The sequence below is a fragment of the Colletotrichum costaricense genome (assembly GCF_030867565.1).
Source record: "Colletotrichum costaricense strain IMI 309622 chromosome Unknown Scaffold_16.1, whole genome shotgun sequence".
In the NCBI taxonomy this organism is placed as follows: domain Eukaryota; kingdom Fungi; phylum Ascomycota; class Sordariomycetes; order Glomerellales; family Glomerellaceae; genus Colletotrichum; species Colletotrichum costaricense.
In genome coordinates this window covers 914,482-931,670 of record NW_026848245.1, presented here as the reverse complement: position 1 = coordinate 931,670, position 17,189 = coordinate 914,482, and the positions used below count along the sequence as shown (strand labels likewise).

Genomic DNA, 17,189 nt, shown 5'->3' with positions numbered 1-17,189 from the left:
AGCATCGTGATACCCGGAGTCGTCAACCTCGATTCCCAAAGCCTTTTCCAAGTGAAGCTCAGCCTCTCATAACTTGTTGCTGATTCATCCCTCTCTCCTTCTTACCCACAAATACACATTCACATCACAATGGCAGACGTTAGAGTACCACCCACGGGCGTCTTCGTCCCAGTCCCAACCTTCTTCCACTCCGCCTCTGATTCCGCAGGCGCCCTCCAGCCCAAGGTCGACATCGACACGCAAGTGAAGCACAGCGTCTACCTCGCAAAGAATGGCATCCGCGGCCTAGTCCTCCTCGGCTCGACCGGCGAGGCCATTCACCTGAACAAGGCCGAGCGTCACGATCTCGTCGCCGGCGTCAAGAAGGGCCTCGAGGAGGCCGGTTTCCCCGACTACCCTATCATGGCCGGCGTCTTGACCAACGGCATCGACGAGACTCTCGAGTGGCTCGACGATTACGCAAAGGCCGGCGCTCAATGGGGTCTGGTGCTCGTTCCCGGATACTTTGGTACCGCCGCGAACCAGGAGAACATCAAAGAGTGGTACACTGTCGTCGCTGACAAGAGCCCTCTGCCTATCCTTGTGTGAGTTTTGGAATTATCAATTACGGTGTGCGCGCGCGAGATGATATTCGTGCTGATGCGGCCTAGATACAACTACCCCGGCGTCACAAACAACGTCCTCGTCGAGCCCGACACGTACAAGGACCTTGCCCAACACCCCAAGATCGTCGGTTGCAAGATGTAAGTTAATGCACAAAGATTTACTCCGCCTCTACCTCAAGAGCCCTTCTAACGCGATCCCCCAAATCCCCAGGTCCCATGGAAACGTCTCCCTCCACCTCCAAGTCTCCTCCGACCCGCGCATCGACCACTCAAAGTTCCGCGTCTACAGCGGCTTCGGCCAACAGCTCGCGCCCATCGTCCTCTTCGGCGCCGCAGGCGTCATCGACGGCCTCGCCGCCTTCTACCCCAAGACGGTCTCGCGCCTCTTCAGCCTGGCGGAGAAGCGCCCCGTCGACCAGGCCACCCTCGAGGAGGTGCAGCGCCTGCAGTACGCCGTCAGCCGCGCCGAGGACTTTATCGGCAAGACGGGCATCATTGGTATCCGCGAGGGTATCATCCGCAAGGCCGGCTTTGGCGCGCTCGAGGGCGGGCGGTTGCCGCTCAAGGGACGCTTGGATGAGAGTACTTTCAAGGCGTTGGATTCGCTCTTGTTTTCGGATATTCAAAAGATCGAGGACTCTTTGTGAGATACACTAGTGGTTTAGATGAGTTGGAGCTGGGAGCTTACGAATTGCATGATTGGCCATGATACCAACATTAAGAGCTTGGCTTAGCCGTCAGGGACTATTTTGGTGCCACGGAAAAGCACACTGCTTGTTTCGCATGCCCGTGTCTGTCTCATGGTAGCGTTGTGACTAGTGGAGCTTGATGCCGATGAACCCAGTGACCGGTCTATTCCCCATGATCCTGCTTCCTAATGCCGTCACTCCACGCTTCCCCACGTCTGCTCTGGGGCCGTCTATCCGAGAGGTAAGAAGTCTGTTGTAAGTGCTTGTCTGCTTGCGGACCAGGTCTGCGTAGATAGGTGTAGCTTGCTGGAAAGATGTATGGACCTATGCATGTATATATGGAAATGCGATCACCAGCTTTAAGTCTTGACTTGACGATGCTAATATCTTACCTTGAATCCTTGGTATCAATACTTTGACCAGTTTGCAATGTCTACCATCCTATCTTCTGAGCATGCAGACCTGCGGCCCTCCGGGCCTCAGACTATAGGACATGGCATCGACGAGTTCAAGCCGAGTGCGGCTGAATTCGAAACCATGGAAGAAGGCGACCCTCATAAATTTAAGCTTTCCAAGACCGGTGCAGATGTTGCCTTGGCACTTTTCGATAATGTAGGCGATGTGCACGGATCCATCGATCCGGAGGAGGAGCGACGACTAGTCCGCAAGGTAGACTGGATGATTCTTCCATACATCTCAGTCTGTTATGTCTTTTTCTATGTAAGTCAGAGTACCTAGTTCTATTGCCAAGCACCGCCCCCAAAAGACTTGTTTATGGTTGCCAAGATACATGTCTAACATAATTAGATTGACAAAACCACCCTCTCGTACGCTGCCATCTTTGGTATCCAGAGTGATCTCAACCTCAAGGGAACCGAGTATAGCTGGCTATCATCAATCTTTTACTTTGGGTTTCTGATCTGGGCTCTACCCACAAACTTCATGCTACAAAAGTTCCCTATCGCAAAGTATCTTGGCCTCAACATCTTCGCCTGGGGTACGTTTCTCATGCTCCAAGCTGCCGCACCCAACTTTGGAGCTTTGGCCGCGCTTCGTGCCATCAGCGGAGCCGCAGAAGCATGCGCCGACCCTGCCTTTATGATCATCACCAGGTCTGTCTGTCCCAGCCTTTTGTCAACTTAACTTGTTTTCTAGATCAAACATCGCTGACTGATCTCAGCATGTGGTACACGCGCCGGGAGCAACCCATCAAAATAGGCCTCTGGTACACCGCCAACGGCATCGGCATCACCCTTGGCGGCCTCCTAGGCTACGGCATCGGCAACATCAAAGGCGCGCTGGCGTCCTGGAAGTATGAGTTCATCATCGTCGGCACCCTGTGCTGCGCGTGGGGCATCGTCATTGCCGTGTTCCTGCCGGATAACCCCATCACGAGCAGCAAGCTTACAAACCGCGAGAAGAAGATCATCGTCGAGCGGTTACGCGAGAATCAGACTGGCGTGGAGAATAAAACGCTGAAGCTCTATCAGGTGCGCGAGGCGTTCACGGACTACAAGCTGTACTTTTTCTTCATGATTGCCTTGTTGCAGGCGATTGTGAATGGGGGGACGTCTAATTTTGGAACTCTGATTATCAAGGGCTTCAAGTTTTCGACGTGTAAGTCAAAACCTCCTCACCGCTCAGTTATGACGAACTTCTAACATGCCGTTGTCAAGTGATCACGGCGGTCCTTCAGATTCCATACGGAGCCATCATCTTCATCGCCATCCTAGCATGCGTCTTCATCAACGACAGGCTGCCGCCAAATAACCGCTGCTTCGTGCTGGTGCTCTTCTTATTACCCAACGTCGCTGGGGCGTTTGGTCTCCGCTTTGTCCCTGATGACCAGCAGGTCGGCAGGCTAATCTGCTACTACGTGAGTTCTCCCGCAAGTGAACCTCCCGACATGCACCATGCTAACAAGCCTCAACCAAAGTTAACCGGTTCTATCAACGCCTCATTCGTACTTCTCCTCTCACTCCAAACCGCCAACATTGCTGGACATACCAAAAAGGTGGTCACCTCCGCGTGCCTGTTTTTGGGATACTGCGTCGGCAACATCGCGGGTCCCTTCTTCTACAAGTCAGATCAGGCGCCTAAGTATGAGTTGGGTATTTGGAGTATGATTGTCGCTCACTTGCTTGAGGTCGTGGTTGTGATTACACTGCGGTTTCTGCTCAAGTGGGAAAATGATAGGCGGGACAGAATGCAGGGGGAAGTCGCTGAGGTTGATCTGGATGCGACGGCGTTTGGGGATGTGACGGATCGTGAGAACTTGAACTTTCGGTATATTTACTGATCAAGTGTCAGGTCTGCTGACTCAGAGACGTTCTGCCATAAGATTTGCGCTGTGAGTGTGCGGTCTGGGTGCAATTTAGATCACTGAAGCTGGGGTTCATGTTAGTCTAGAAATCGTAGCATTGCCACACTCTATAGCGTAATAATCACAGATATTGCAGTGGCCAAAGTTCCTTAAACTACGTCAAGTAAGCATCAGCGTCTCAAGCCATTCGCATGATAGCTTGCTCAACTCGCTTGTAGCTAGAGTGAGATGCATCGCGTGCTGAAGAGTAATATCGTGGACTCACTAATAACGGATAATGATCCCCGCAAAGACGCGGTTTTAATTCGGACGTAGTGAACCGCTGCCGACGCCGGTGCAGTTGGCGCCGACAGCTAAATGCTAAAGTCTGCGCGGCTTCACCTTCACCACACCTCACTCAATTCTCATTGCGCTCACCAAGACTCATCGCAGCATCAACTACAACGCCCTGGCATTCACACTGTATTCATCATGTCATCTTCTGCGACTTCCGCAAGACCACCGTTTTCATCTCTCCCCCTAGACCCTGCTGGGCCGCCTGGGAACGCATGGGGTCTGTACGGCAAAGATGACCGCTTAGGGGCGCTGAACCTTCTCACCCCCACAGTCGTGGCCGCTGCGGCAGCATCTGAGATTCGAACTGGCCAACGAGTATCACTGGATTGGTCATTGAATAATCCCTCTCAGCCAAGCTTCGATCGGGCGCCATTTGAGTCTAGACTCGTCAACCGAGCTCATCCGAGTGGCGAGAAGAGGACCGTCAATGATGATATCTTGCACTTTAACACGCAATGTAGCAGCCAGTGGGACGGCTTCAGGCACTATGGTACTCAACTGAAGGCTGCTAATAAGTGATCCATATCACTAACTGTCATGACCTAAGGGTACCAGAAAGCCAAGCGATACTACAACAATACGACCCAAGATGACCTGGATAACCCAAAAAACATTGGCATAGACGGCAAGTTGACCTTCAAAACTGTGCGTTCATCCTTATTTGGTGACTGACTTATAGCGCAGCTTGGGTCGAAAAGGGCGGCATCGTCGGCCGCGGCGTCCTCCTCGACTACGCCAGCTTCTGCGCCCGCCACTCCCTGCCCCTCGATGCCTTCACCAGCAGCGACATCTCCCTCACCCACCTACAACAGATCGCCGCCGAGCAAAACATCACCTTCCGGCCGGGCGACATCCTCTTCATCCGCTCCGGGTTCACGGCAGGCTACAACGCCAAAGACGACGCCGCGCAAAAGGCCGTCGCGGCGCGCGCCAGCCCGGACTTTCTCGGTCTCGAGCCCACGAAAGACGTGCTCCGCTGGATATGGGAGACGGAATTCGCGGCCGTGGCGGGCGACGCGCCGAGTTTCGAGAGGGCGCCCATCGCGGGTCCGCATACGGCTGTCGGCGGCGTGTGGAAGGGCGAGGCGTGGGAGGAGGAGATGCAGGGAGGTGGTTTGTTGCATCAATGGCTGCTGGGAGGTTGGGGATTGCCCATTGGCGAGATGTTTGATCTCGAGGCTCTCAGTTCGACGTGCCAGGAGCTGGGAAGATGGACATTTTTCGTGAGCAGCGTGCCGCTCAAGGTAAGTCTTGAATATTGATTCTCGCCCAATTCATTCTTCTCCATTACTCATGTTGGAGGGTATGTTCGCCTTGAAAAAAGCGTACTGATGATTTGTTTCCACGTTGTAGGTTCCGGGCGGTGTTGCCAGCCCTCCCAACGCCGTTGCCATATTCTGATCCCAGAGTCACATAGTCTTGGGATGGTCATGCTACTTAGAGTTTTGGCCACGTTTTGTGAGAATAATAGAGTTGCTTTGGTGTTCTAGTCTTCTTCACCTCGGTGTATCTTAGTGTTCGGGAGTGTAATCAATGTGTCAATGTTCCATTTCTGGCCATCCCCGGTGATGGGATGTTGCTGGTTCGCTTGGCTTTGCTCGGACTTTGCGGCTGGTTGGCGCGTTTGCAGATCCCTGACATTTTCAAAATTAATGGTCTGTCGTCTCTGGAACATAATTCTTCGTCTCTCTGAATTTCGAAAGCTTGGCGAGTTGTCAGCACATCATCGCTTAGAGAGTCCTCTAATTCGAATTGGTCACTCGTCATCTCGTGTTACTCTCATCCAGTCTCAAGAGTCAAGACTCCCTAGCTCTGCTAACATATGCCATGTAAGTTGGGAGCCCCAACGACCACCGCCCCAACCATTCAACTCTGTATGCCAGTCCAGATGATTCGACTCGGGTGTACCAGGGGAGCCTCCCCCGCAAGGAACCATCCATCACCCACAAGGATCTTAGTCCAGACCGGACCAGCAAGGCGAGATCAGGCCTAGGGGGCCACAAAGGAATTAGGAGGCAGACTAGGAAGACGGGGACCGGCCGGGTACCCCGCATTGTCTTCCCCATTCCCAAAAGGATTAAGAATGAGGTGACATTTCCGTCTTTCCACGTCCGCCGCCTGTGGTCCCCCTCTCTTCCCCCTTCCCTTCCCACTCACTCGACCATGTTTCCGTGTGTCCAGCTCCAGCAGCAGGATCAGGGGAGTCTGCCGCCAAATTGCTGCCGCACTACGGAGTAAGCCTCCCTCTCAGGGACACGGCAAATGGACCTGGACACCGACCAAGGCGACTCCGGTGTCGGCATCGGCACCGGTAACAACGGCAACGGCAATGCCATGGTGAATGGAATCCACCACCCCGGTGTTCGCCGCCATTCCCAATCACACCATAATGGGAGAGGAGGAGGAAGTCTTGGTAATCATAGTCACGGCAATGGAAGCAAGCACGGCAACGGCAATGGAAACGCATCGTCGAGCGGCAATGGAACCGGGAACGGCCGCCACGGCAGCACCAGCAGCAGCAGCATTCATGTTCACAATGAGAACAGCAACGGCAACGGCAATGGAAATCACAACCAGCAGCTGGCATCTCCGCCGCTCACACATCCGTCGAATCCGACCCCTCTGACGGAGAGCGGAAGACGTCGTCGGCACCGCGACAAGGAGCGCGTCCGCGTCACCCGCGCCTGCGACAGGTGCAAGAAGCGCAAGATCCGCTGCACGGGCATCCAGCCCTGCGAGTTGTGCATCCGCACCGAGTCCCACTGCACCTACAACGCGTCTTATGCACGGGGTCGTCAGCCGCCCGTGGCTACTCGGGAGGATGTCGCCCGAATGGACCTCGATGGCCTCGATGTCTCCGTGTCGGACCATCCCAACGCTGCTGCTGCCGCTGTTGCTGGTGAAGATGCGTTGATGGGCTCCTCCATCGTCGTAGACGTCTCTGACCCCGGTGATACTGATCATCAAGACGAGACCATCATGAACGGCACGAGTCTGGCCGTTGTTGGCAGCGTCGGTCCTGGAACCGCTGAGCCTCCCTCTCGGGCCTCTCCCGAACCTACTCAGACGGATCTCCAAGGCCACTATGTCGGTCCCTCGTCTGGTGTCTCTTTCCTGTTGAGAGTCCAGAAACGCCTTCACCAAGCTGTCTCATTCTCACAAGCCTCCTCCATCTTCACCTTTGGCGATGCACCGCTCCCAGACTTTGACCCCAGCGGCGCCTTCTGCGTCCTGCTGTCCAAGGAAGAGGCCACGACCCTCTTGAAGAGATACTTTGAGTTCGCTGTACCAACTCACCGCTTCTTGCACCGCCCCACGGTAGAAGGCTGGCTGGAGGAGTTCTACGATACCATGGGTGCCATGAAGAGCCAGGAGGACGCACCGGCCCGGAGAGCCCTGCTATTTATGGTGTTTGCTCAGGCGCAGGAGTACATGGGCGCCACACACTCGCGTGAGAACGCAGACGCAAGGTAAGTTATAGAAACACTGCGGAGGATACATCTTCCGTCCCATGTTATTTTACACCGTCATTGTCGCATGCCAATATTCGTCTCCGCAAGGACTAACACATGAGGACCAGCGCTCGATACTTCTTGGCTGCAGATCATCAGCTCTCCAAAGAGAGAGGCGCCGTCCGCCTGACCAGTGTCCAGGCCCGGCTATGCCAGTGCTTCTGGCTGCTGTCACAATCTCGCATTAACCACTGCTGGAGCTTGTTCGGCACCGCAGGACACCTTGCTCTCGCCATTGGTCTGAACCGCAACAGGCATGCGGACCCGGCAGGGGGTTACAACTATATTGAGCTCGAGTGTCGCCGTCGCACGTTCTGGTGCGCTTACAGTCTCGACAACTATCTCAGCGCTGCACTTGGACGTCCACGAACGTTCCATGATGAGGACATTGACCAGGAACTCCCGTCGTGTTCAGAAGACGCGGATCTCCATGCAGATCACATCACACCCCGTATGGGACGTGGCCAGTCTCTCATGCTGGCTCCGGTTGCTCATGTCAAGTAAGTTTTACCTCTCATTCCCTCTCTCGTGCATAGTACTGACTTCAGTCCAGGCTCTCACGGATAGTGAGCATGATCTTGCGTGACCTCTACTCTATAAGACCGTCGTCGTTCTCAAATAGATGTGCTCTGGCGGCGAAATACTCTCAAAATCTGAAGCACTGGAGGGCCGAAATGTCGCAGTTCTTGGATGATGGCGTCAACACGGCATTACTCATTCCCATCTTCCAGCGGCAACGCAACGTGTTAAACCTGGCGTACTGGCATGCTATGATCCTCACACATAGGCCCTTTTTGCTGAGTAACTTTGCCCGGCTACAGCGAAACGGTAAAGCCCGTCGGAAGAGTGTGCCACACAAGGACCAGACGGAAGAAAGCGTCAACGCCTGTCTCGACGCTGCGATGCACGTTGTCGACACCGTCAACGATCTTATACAGGCAGGGCAGCTATTCCGTGCTTTTTGGGTAAGGCCTGATCAACAGTCTTCATTGAAACCCCCCTGCTAACTCCAAGCCACTTGCAGTTCACTTCCTACTTTGCCTTCTCAGCCGTCGTTGTTCTCTATGTATATACCATCCAGCAACGGACAGCCCCGACAGAGGCATGGCAGGCCTACTTCAACGCGGCATGTCGCTGCCAGACGCAACTAGCCTCGCTCGCCGACAACGAGTCGACGCTAGCGGCGCGATACTGCCTCGTTCTCGAGGAGCTGAGAACCGAAGCGCTTCGACAGACCGAGCGACACCAGAGCCCGGCCATAACCCATCAGACGGGACAAAATGGCGGACAGATCCCCCGCGCCGCTATCGTTGCTTCTGGAAACGAAGATGTCCAGCCGCAGCATGAGCAGCATCACCTGGCCAATCTCAACTTCCCTGATGTGGGACACGCAGACGAGTTTGTTGGGTTTGATGCGAGCCCGAGCAGCTCTCTGGCTGACATGACGAGTTGGGGTCAATTTGACTCCATGGTATGTAGTATCCCCATGCCTCGAGGCAAACTCCCCTTGTCAGCGTATTGATATTTGTGTTAGGTCACTTCTGGATTTGGAGGACTCGAAGCTTTACTCAATGATGACTCTCTACGATTCTAACGACTATTGCTGTCAATGTGCTCAAGTTTGGATCCGGGTCAATATGTCAGCTATTTTTATTGCATCTTGCAATCCCTGCGGCGTCCAGGGATGCGCGGAGTTCATACTTGCTTCTCCCACTGCCAGGGTACTTTGTAGTTTAACCTGATGAAATTAGTTCAAAGTCCCACAACTATGCATTATCTCTTCATGAAGTACTTTTATACAAAATACTGCTACCTACAAGTAACAGCACAATCTACGAAAGAGCTGCTTGAAGACCCTCGAGAATAGCCAGGACACCCTCAGCACCCGGGTCCGGCACCTTGCCCCAAGCAGACTCCTCAACGTAGACCGCCCGACCAAGAGAAGCAGCCATACCCTTAGTAGCCTCAACACCCTTCCTCGCAGCCTCAACCGCATCACTCGCGCTCCTCGAACTCTCCAACGTCCTCACAAACGGCTCCAGCGCATCGATCAGCGTTCTGTCCCCTTGCCTAGCCGGCGTAGCCTGCTGCAGCGTCTCCAGGGCCCCGACGGCAACTTTGGTCCACGCTTGTAAGTCGAGCACGCCCGCGCTAGCCTTGCGCAGCTCCGAGGCCAGCGCCGCGAAGAAGATGCTGTAGATGGCGCCCGAGGTGCCGTCCATGTTGTCTTCGATCACGTTGGTGAGGTCGATGGCCGTGCGGACGGCGTCGTCGCTGACGGAGGATGAGTCGGCGTACTTTTGGACGGCTTTGGCGCCGCGGGCGAGGGTCACGCCGCAGTCGCCGTCGCCTACTTGGGTGTCGTGGGCTGTGATTTGGGGTTCGGCGGCGTTGATTCTCTTCGCGGCCTCGGACACGACCTTTTTGAAGGTTTCTACGTTGACTGAATGGTTGAAGCAGCTCTGGTCAGCAACTGAGGTTCTTCAAGTGCTATCTTGAGAGATACTGGAACTTACGTTGCACGCCGCTCTTGGTGGTGTCCTGGGAACCATGTCCTGAGTCGCTGCTCTCAACAAGGCGCTGCTTCACATCTCCGCTGGTCTCGTCACGCGGGGAGTAGGCCCAGCCAATGGCATTCGTGCTGGCGTCGATGTGCTTCAGAATCTCGGGGTTGGCCTTGAGCAGAGTAATGCTGAAGCCGGGTCCGTTCAAACTCGTCATGTAAGTGCCGGAGATGACGCGGGCAAGCTTGAGTCCTCGGCTAGCTGCATATTGTCAGTATGGCGTTCGAAGGTTGTTCAATCGCCTTGTTTCTAACGGCTTTGACTTACTCAGAGCATTTGTGACCTTCGCTGTGATGCCACCAAATTCAAGCGGCGAGACACCACCCAGATTATTGACCAGAACAACGACGTCCTTGGCGTCAGAGAAGTCGACGTATGCCCTGTCCAAATCATTGGTGTCGAGAAGCTGTGTAAGCATGGAATCGATGAGCTGAGAAAGCTGCGGCCGAGGCTTCAACACCTGACAACCAGGCTCGTTATGAATGCCCATGCCCAACTCAACCTGGTCCTCAGTCGACGCCGCAGCAGCTTCCCGACCCGGGATATGAACATGCTCCAACGACGCGCCAACAGTCACCAAGCCCTCCGTCACCGTCTTGCCCAACTTAACCACCTCCGCCAGCGAAGCGCCCGTCTCCTTGTACGCTCCCAAAATCTTGTGCACGAGTACCGTGCCAGCCAACCCGCGCCGCCCGACCTTGCCACTCTTCTTGCGGCCGACGGAGACGTCATCGCCCACAATTAGAACCTCGACGGGCACGCCGAGCTGGGCTTTGGCCTTCTCGGCGGCGAGGTGGAAGTGAAAGACGTCGCCGGTGTAGTTCTTGATGATGAGGAGAACGCCGGCGGGGCCGGCTACGCGGCTGATGCCGGAGAGGATCTGCGCGACGCTGGGAGAGGCGAAGATGGAGCCTGATACGGCGGCCGTGAGCATGCCGTCGCCGACGAAGCCTGCGTGGGCGGGCTCGTGGCCTGCGCCGCCTCCTGAGAGGAGGGAGACGTGTTTTGGGTCATTTCTTGTGAGCCAGAGTGCTGTTGGTCTGAGGTCAGTCCTGCCGCTTACTCTGTTTCCCAATGCGGGTAGTGACTAGGCCGTGAATAACGTCTCACTCACTCTTCTTTGACTTGTCCAAGGTCAGACCAGAACTTTGCAGCACCAAACTCTCGAGGGCATCGAGAACGAGGTCCTCTGCTTCATCGTAGAAGTGTTTCGACATATTGACACAGGCTATACGTGAAGGATTATTTCAAAATATCGACATGAACTCGTTTCAATCTTCTTCCAAAAATCTAAGAACTATCGTCTTATGGACATCACTCATAATAAGCGTTCCTCTTTACCCCGCCATAGCAAACACCCTCACCCAGAATCGTCCGACACCCCGCGTCTCCCCCACGTGTTCCTCCCCTTTGCAGTCCTCCTCCGGGTCCCTTCAAGAGCTCAAAGCCCATGTAGCTCCCGTAAGTCGGATATACTACAGTCCCGTCACGAAGCACACAATGGAACCATGGAAACGACGGACATCCCACCGGCCGGCAGCCTCTCACCGGAGAAGTGGTCCGTGCATCCCGGGCTGTTTGCCGTTATTGCTTTTCCGTGTCCCCTCACCTTGTGTAAGTGGCTTTTCCGTCCCGGTTGTCTCGGCACGCCCAACTTGTGACCTTGCCGCCGCACTGGCTAGGCCACTGAGATGGAAAGGTAACGGCTGGCTGCGTCTGCGGGTCTTGCCACTATGAGGGGTGGGAAAAGGTACCAGAGTATGGAAGAACGGGAATACGGTCATACGGCAGTAGGGAAAAGAAGGCTGGAATGGAGGGTGCGGTGGGCCATCGAGTCCAGTGGACGGACGGAACTGCTAGAGAAGAGAAACCCGGCCTGTTCGTACATGGATATGGTTGCGGGTGTGATCTGGACGGGACTGGTTTGGATGGATGGATGATTAAGATGATAGGCTTTCCAGATCTTTTCTAAAAGAACATCTTATATCAACGCTCACTGGCGGATGAATTAACCAAGTACTTGTCTTGACAGATGTAAATAATCTTATCAAGCGGTGTACTCGCTCAAAGCTGAGCATCCTTCATTCTTTTTTTCCATACATCTTTGAACACCTGACTTATTGCTTATTCTCATCCATCATAACCGCCCAAATCGTGGCGTCCTCTTCAATATGGCTATCCACACGGAAGGCGTGATTCCGCGGTCAATCCTTACGTCAGAGAAGCCCACTGTAGAGACCGTGGAGACTGTCAAGCCTATTGAGCTCAAGACCGTCACCGACTTGCTTCTGAAGCGCGTGGACGAGGCACCAGATGTCGATGTCTTGGCCTACCCCGCTACGGCGCGCGGCAGAGACGACTATGTCAACTACACAGCCAAGGACCTCGATCGCTTCGCCGATGAAGCTGCGCGCAAGTATGCCCAGGCTGGTCTTCTCCCAGAGGTATGTACTAAAACTCACCGAGGCGACCCTCTCACCGAGCAACCTCCTAGTCGATGTAGAGGAATACGCAGACTAACAACGACCAGAACCCTTCGTCAAACCAAGCAGAGGTCGTTGCCCTCCTAGCAAACTCAGATATCAACTATGTCGTCTCCATGTTCGCCCTCTCGAGAATGGGCTTCGCCGTGCTCTACCTCTCAACACGTCTCTCTCCAGAGGCCTACGCCAACCTCCTTAAGAAGACAAATTGCAGCAGAATCGTCATCTCGGAACGGTACAGCGACATGGCCTCCCAAATCAATGCCGAGTCACCCATCACCACTTTCAACATCCTTGACAAGGCCGACTACGACCTCCCGACTCCCTCGGGCGACCGATTCCCCGTATTCACGCACCCCGACGCCGGCAAGCGCATCTCCTTCATCGTACACTCATCCGGCTCGACAGGTCTGCCCAAGCCAATCTTTCAGACGCACGCGGCGTGCATCTCAAACTACTCCAGCGGCATTCCCTACCGCGCGTTTTTGACCTTGCCGCTTTTCCACAATCATGGAATCTCGACGCTGTTCCGTGCCATTGTCGCCGGTCACAGGATCGCCATCTACAATGCCAACTTGCCACTTTCTGGAACTACGTTGGTCAAGGCCATGAACGCTACAGAGCCCGGCAGCTTGCACTGCGTGCCCTATGCACTGAAGCTTCTCGCGGAGACGGAGGGAGGTATCGAGGCGCTGCAGAGACTCAAGCTTGTGTTGTACGGCGGCAGCAGTTGTCCCGATGACTTGGGTGATCGACTCGTTGAGGCGGGCGTGTATCTCGTCGGGCACTATGGGGCGTAAGTTATCTCTACTCCCGGCCAGCTTGAATCTTACTGACTTTGACACAGCACCGAGATGGGCCAGCTCATGACCTCGTTCCGCGAGCCCGGGGACAAGTACTGGAACTACATGCGGCCCTTGGCATCAGCCAAGCCGTGGCTGCGCATGATTCCCATCGCAGGCGACGTCCACGAGTGCGTCGTTCTTGACGGTCTTCCGTCAAAAGTTATGTCCAACTCGGACGACCCGGCTCCCAACTCCTACCGCACCCGTGACACTTTTGTTCCTCATCCCACGATCCTAGACGCCTGGAGGTACCTAGGCCGTCTTGACGACCGTGTAACCCTGGTCAACGGCGAGAAGGTCCTGCCCATCCCCTACGAGAACCACATCCGTGAGCACGAGCTCGTCCAAGAAGTCGTCGTCTTCGGCGTCGACAAGTCTATCCCCGGCCTCGTCATCATCCCCAGCGAGAACGCAAAGGGCCTGTCAAAGCCCGACATTCTCAAGACCTTGAGCCCCGTCATCGAAGAAGCCAACGCCCGAGCCGAGGCCTTTGGCCGCGTCTCGCTAGAGATGATTGAAGTGGTAGACATTGGCACAGAGTACCCCCGCACGGACAAGGGCACCGTCATCCGCGCCGCCTTTTACAAGCAATTCGCAGACCTCATCGAGGACGTCTATAGACGCTTCGAGGCGCCCAAAGACGACGTCACCGGTGGCGAGCTGCTCACCCTCGACCTGCCGCAGCTCCAAGACTACCTCCTCAACCTCTTCAGCTCGACGTTGGGCTTCTCCAAGGTCGAAAAGGACACCGACTTCTTCGAGGCCGGCGTCGACAGTCTCCAGGCCAGTACCGCGCGCGGCCATATCCAGCGCGGCGTCGATCTCGGCGGCAAGACCCTGGGCCAGAACGTCGTCTTCGAGTATCCAAACGTCCTCTCCTTGTCCAAGCACGTCTACGCCCTCCGCACAGGCGAATCTGTAGATGCCCAAGACGAGATCGAGGTGATGAAGACGCTCATTGCAAAATACTCTGACTTCTCCGAGCGCACGCCGGGCAACATCACCCCGGAAGGTGAGACCGTCGTCCTCACAGGCGCGACGGGCTCCCTCGGCGCACACCTCCTCGCTCAAGTCGTCCGCCAACCCTACGTGAAGGCAGTTTACTGCCTCGCACGCGCCGCCTCCGCCGAAGAAGCCGAATCCCGCGTCCTCGCCTCCCTAACCCCCAAGGGCCTCAGCCTCTCCGAAGCAGACAAGGCGAAAGTGCGCTACCTGCCGACGAACCTCGGCCTTCCTGACCTAGGCCTTCCCGCCGACGCCGCCGCCGAGCTCCGCCGGTCCCTGACGACGGTGATCCACTCGGCCTGGGCCGTCAACTTCAACCTTGGCGTCGCGAGCTTCGAGGCGCAGCACATTCGCGGCGTGCACAACCTGCTCAACTTCTGTCTCAGCACTGAAACAGTCGCGCCCGCAAGGTTGTTCTTCTGCTCGTCTATCTCAGCAGCGGCGGGCACGCCTATCCCAGCGAGGGTGAAGGAGACGTACGTTGAGAAACTGGAACACGCGCAGAACATGGGCTATGCCCGGTCCAAGGTCGTTACGGAGCACATCGTCAAGGCTGCGGCGACCAAGACGGGTATGACGGCGAGGGTTCTGAGATTGGGTCAGATTGTGGGCGACTCAGAGGGCGGCGTGTGGAATCAGACGGAGGCTATCCCGTTGATGATTCGCAGCGCAAAGGTCATCAAGGCGCTGCCTGCTCTGGAAGAGGTAAGCTTTTACTCTCACTACATGACGAGAGATCATAAGGAGTGAATCAAGTGCTAACCAAGAATCTCCTGCAGACCCCCTCATGGATGCCAGCCGACAAAATGGCCCTCGCCGTCCTCGAACTCGCGCGCCTCACCGGCCCACGCTGCACGTCCTGCGGCGCACCACCCTCCTCTCCCGACGACGCCGACCTAGACCTCGTATATCAGGTCCAGAACCCACGCCTGTTCCACTGGACCTTCGACTTCCTGCGAGCCCTCCGCGACGCGGGGCTCGAGTTCCAGATCGTCTCGCAGCGCGAGTGGGTGCGCCGCCTCCGCGAGTCCGACCCGGACCCGGAGCAGAACCCAACGTACAAGCTGTTGGGCTTTTTCGAGGACAAGTACGACAACGACAGGCCCGGTCGTCAGGGTCTCGTGTTTGAGACGGAGAGGACGGGCCAGAGGAGCGCTGCTGTCGGGGACGGGTGGGATGTTGTTGGGAGCGGGCTTGTTGAGAGGATGGTGAGGTGGATGGAGACCCAGTGGTGATGTGTAGGGGGTGTTATACCATGTGTGGACTCATGATTGGCGTTTGACATATTGTAACAAGGCTTTTGAATTGTAGTGCTGTTTGTCTGGATATCATGACTATAAGAGAAATTGGAGTTTCTACATTTCGATCAAGTCTGCCCGCAGAGATATTAGCACGATTCTGGTTTTCTATGTCATTACAGATCTTACAATGAGGGGTTAATTGAGGTTGGGCATGGAAATAGTTCGATATTGCAAACTTTACCCCAAGGAGATGTTCAGGAACGCGGCGGCTGGTCGGCAGTCTTGGGAGTTGTGAGCTGTGAATTTTCGAGACCAGCCGGTGAAGCAAGACACCTTCTCATAAGCGCAGCCAGTCACAGTGATCCCCTCTTGCAGGAAGGTCTTGGAACGGATTCCCAGCCATTGCGCGCCACGAAGAGCGGTAAGACGCATGCTACCGTAGGGGACTCGGACATCCGAAAGCCACATCACCAACCTTGAAAGATTCAGAGGTCGTCTCCAATTCCCATCTTCTTCTTGACTTTCTCTCTTACGCAGCGTCTTCACCCACAGTAACTATTAGATACCGAAAGATTGAAGGGCCATGCATATACCTAGACTCGTAGCCCTGGGCGCAGTCCTCACGACAGCGGTCAAAGCCTTCACCCCGCTCAATATTACGGCGCTCTCAACCCGCGACGGCTACTCCGTCATCGAATGCTGGCAACTCACCTCCGTCCCCGTCGAAGCCCGCGCGGCTCTCAACTACGCCGTCGGCGGCGACCTGGCGCGCGCAGAGTGGTCCATCATACAGCCCAGGACGACGGTGGGAGAGGCCTGGGCGCCGGCTGTGCAGTGAGTCCTTTTTCTTCTTGCATTTCATGCCTCTCTCTCTGTGTGTATGTATGGGAGGGATTTCGTTGTTCATGAGACGACCGAGCTTCATTCCCATCTCTTTGTTTTTGTTGAGCTACTCTTCGAAATTTGATGGACAAAGAACAAAGAGGACTCGAAAAGTGCGAGCTTACGTCAATCTTTTCTCGGTATCGAAAACTCATGACTGACTTGATCCCCACCAACCTTGCACAGGCTGACAGTCATCCTCAACGGCCTAATCCGCATCACATCGCCAGCACCGCCAAGGAACGCGTCGCAGGCCACGCCGTCGCTCTCGCCACCAGGAGGCGGCAGTGGCGACGAGGCATCAACACGTCCGGCGCAGAGGACGGCGTACATTCAGCCAGGCACGGTATCCTCGTCGCTCGTCATCGCGGCGGACTTGAAGAACGCGAGCGTGCACGCGGGACACTTTACCGAGTTCCCCGGCGACGAGCCGACGGTGCTGGTGCAGGTGCCGTTTGCCGGGAACGCGGCGCCGGAGCATGTTGTTCTGGGAGAGGGGCCGTGTGAGAGGGGGAGTTGGGGCGCCGCGTGATGGGCGGTGGCATCTGACCGATGACCACATGTATCGAAAGAAGGACTTGTGTTTTGCTTGTGATAATGGCGCTCACTCGTGTCGTAGAATACTAACAGTTACTACCTATGACCGTGTATGCAGCTTATGATCCGTCCCGAAGTCTTTTCGGACCAGCGGCACGCCTTGTTGA

General features: G+C 55.5%; 7 protein-coding genes across 7 annotated transcripts; 6 read left to right on the top strand and 1 right to left on the bottom strand.

The window, feature by feature from the left end:
- Nucleotides 1-129: 129 nt before the first annotated feature.
- CCOS01_13111 (dihydrodipicolinate synthetase) lies at nucleotides 130-1,252 on the top strand (the record flags this gene model as incomplete). The annotated part of the gene is made up of 3 exons (XM_060461257.1): nucleotides 130-584; nucleotides 651-743; nucleotides 817-1,252. The coding sequence occupies 3 exons, from the start codon at nucleotides 130-132 to the stop codon at nucleotides 1,250-1,252; spliced, it is 984 nt and encodes a 327-aa protein (XP_060308459.1).
- A 471-nt stretch (nucleotides 1,253-1,723) lies between these two features.
- CCOS01_13110 (uncharacterized protein) lies at nucleotides 1,724-3,593 on the top strand (the record flags this gene model as incomplete). The annotated part of the gene is made up of 5 exons (XM_060461256.1): nucleotides 1,724-2,014; nucleotides 2,102-2,406; nucleotides 2,475-2,911; nucleotides 2,971-3,170; nucleotides 3,231-3,593. 5 exons carry the CDS (start codon nucleotides 1,724-1,726, stop codon nucleotides 3,591-3,593), a joined length of 1,596 nt encoding a protein of 531 aa, XP_060308458.1.
- Nucleotides 3,594-4,088: 495 nt separating this feature from the next.
- CCOS01_13109 (uncharacterized protein) lies at nucleotides 4,089-5,354 on the top strand (the record flags this gene model as incomplete). The annotated part of the gene is made up of 4 exons (XM_060461255.1): nucleotides 4,089-4,443; nucleotides 4,501-4,582; nucleotides 4,633-5,197; nucleotides 5,307-5,354. 4 exons carry the CDS (start codon nucleotides 4,089-4,091, stop codon nucleotides 5,352-5,354), a joined length of 1,050 nt encoding a protein of 349 aa, XP_060308457.1.
- An 861-nt stretch (nucleotides 5,355-6,215) lies between these two features.
- Nucleotides 6,216-9,059, top strand: CCOS01_13108 (fungal specific transcription factor domain-containing protein; the record flags this gene model as incomplete). The annotated part of the gene is made up of 5 exons (XM_060461254.1): nucleotides 6,216-7,423; nucleotides 7,534-7,965; nucleotides 8,019-8,430; nucleotides 8,490-8,936; nucleotides 9,000-9,059. The coding sequence occupies 5 exons, from the start codon at nucleotides 6,216-6,218 to the stop codon at nucleotides 9,057-9,059; spliced, it is 2,559 nt and encodes an 852-aa protein (XP_060308456.1).
- Nucleotides 9,060-9,297: 238 nt separating this feature from the next.
- CCOS01_13107 (dihydroxyacetone kinase) lies at nucleotides 9,298-11,246 on the bottom strand (the record flags this gene model as incomplete). The annotated part of the gene is made up of 4 exons (XM_060461253.1): nucleotides 9,298-9,908; nucleotides 9,982-10,230; nucleotides 10,297-11,061; nucleotides 11,144-11,246. The coding sequence occupies 4 exons, from the start codon at nucleotides 11,244-11,246 to the stop codon at nucleotides 9,298-9,300; spliced, it is 1,728 nt and encodes a 575-aa protein (XP_060308455.1).
- A 954-nt stretch (nucleotides 11,247-12,200) lies between these two features.
- On the top strand, nucleotides 12,201-15,597 carry CCOS01_13106 (male sterility protein; the record flags this gene model as incomplete). The annotated part of the gene is made up of 4 exons (XM_060461252.1): nucleotides 12,201-12,473; nucleotides 12,560-13,308; nucleotides 13,360-15,067; nucleotides 15,142-15,597. The coding sequence occupies 4 exons, from the start codon at nucleotides 12,201-12,203 to the stop codon at nucleotides 15,595-15,597; spliced, it is 3,186 nt and encodes a 1,061-aa protein (XP_060308454.1).
- Nucleotides 15,598-16,186: 589 nt separating this feature from the next.
- Nucleotides 16,187-17,017, top strand: CCOS01_13105 (uncharacterized protein; the record flags this gene model as incomplete). The annotated part of the gene is made up of 2 exons (XM_060461251.1): nucleotides 16,187-16,437; nucleotides 16,672-17,017. 2 exons carry the CDS (start codon nucleotides 16,187-16,189, stop codon nucleotides 17,015-17,017), a joined length of 597 nt encoding a protein of 198 aa, XP_060308453.1.
- Nucleotides 17,018-17,189: the final 172 nt, after the last annotated feature.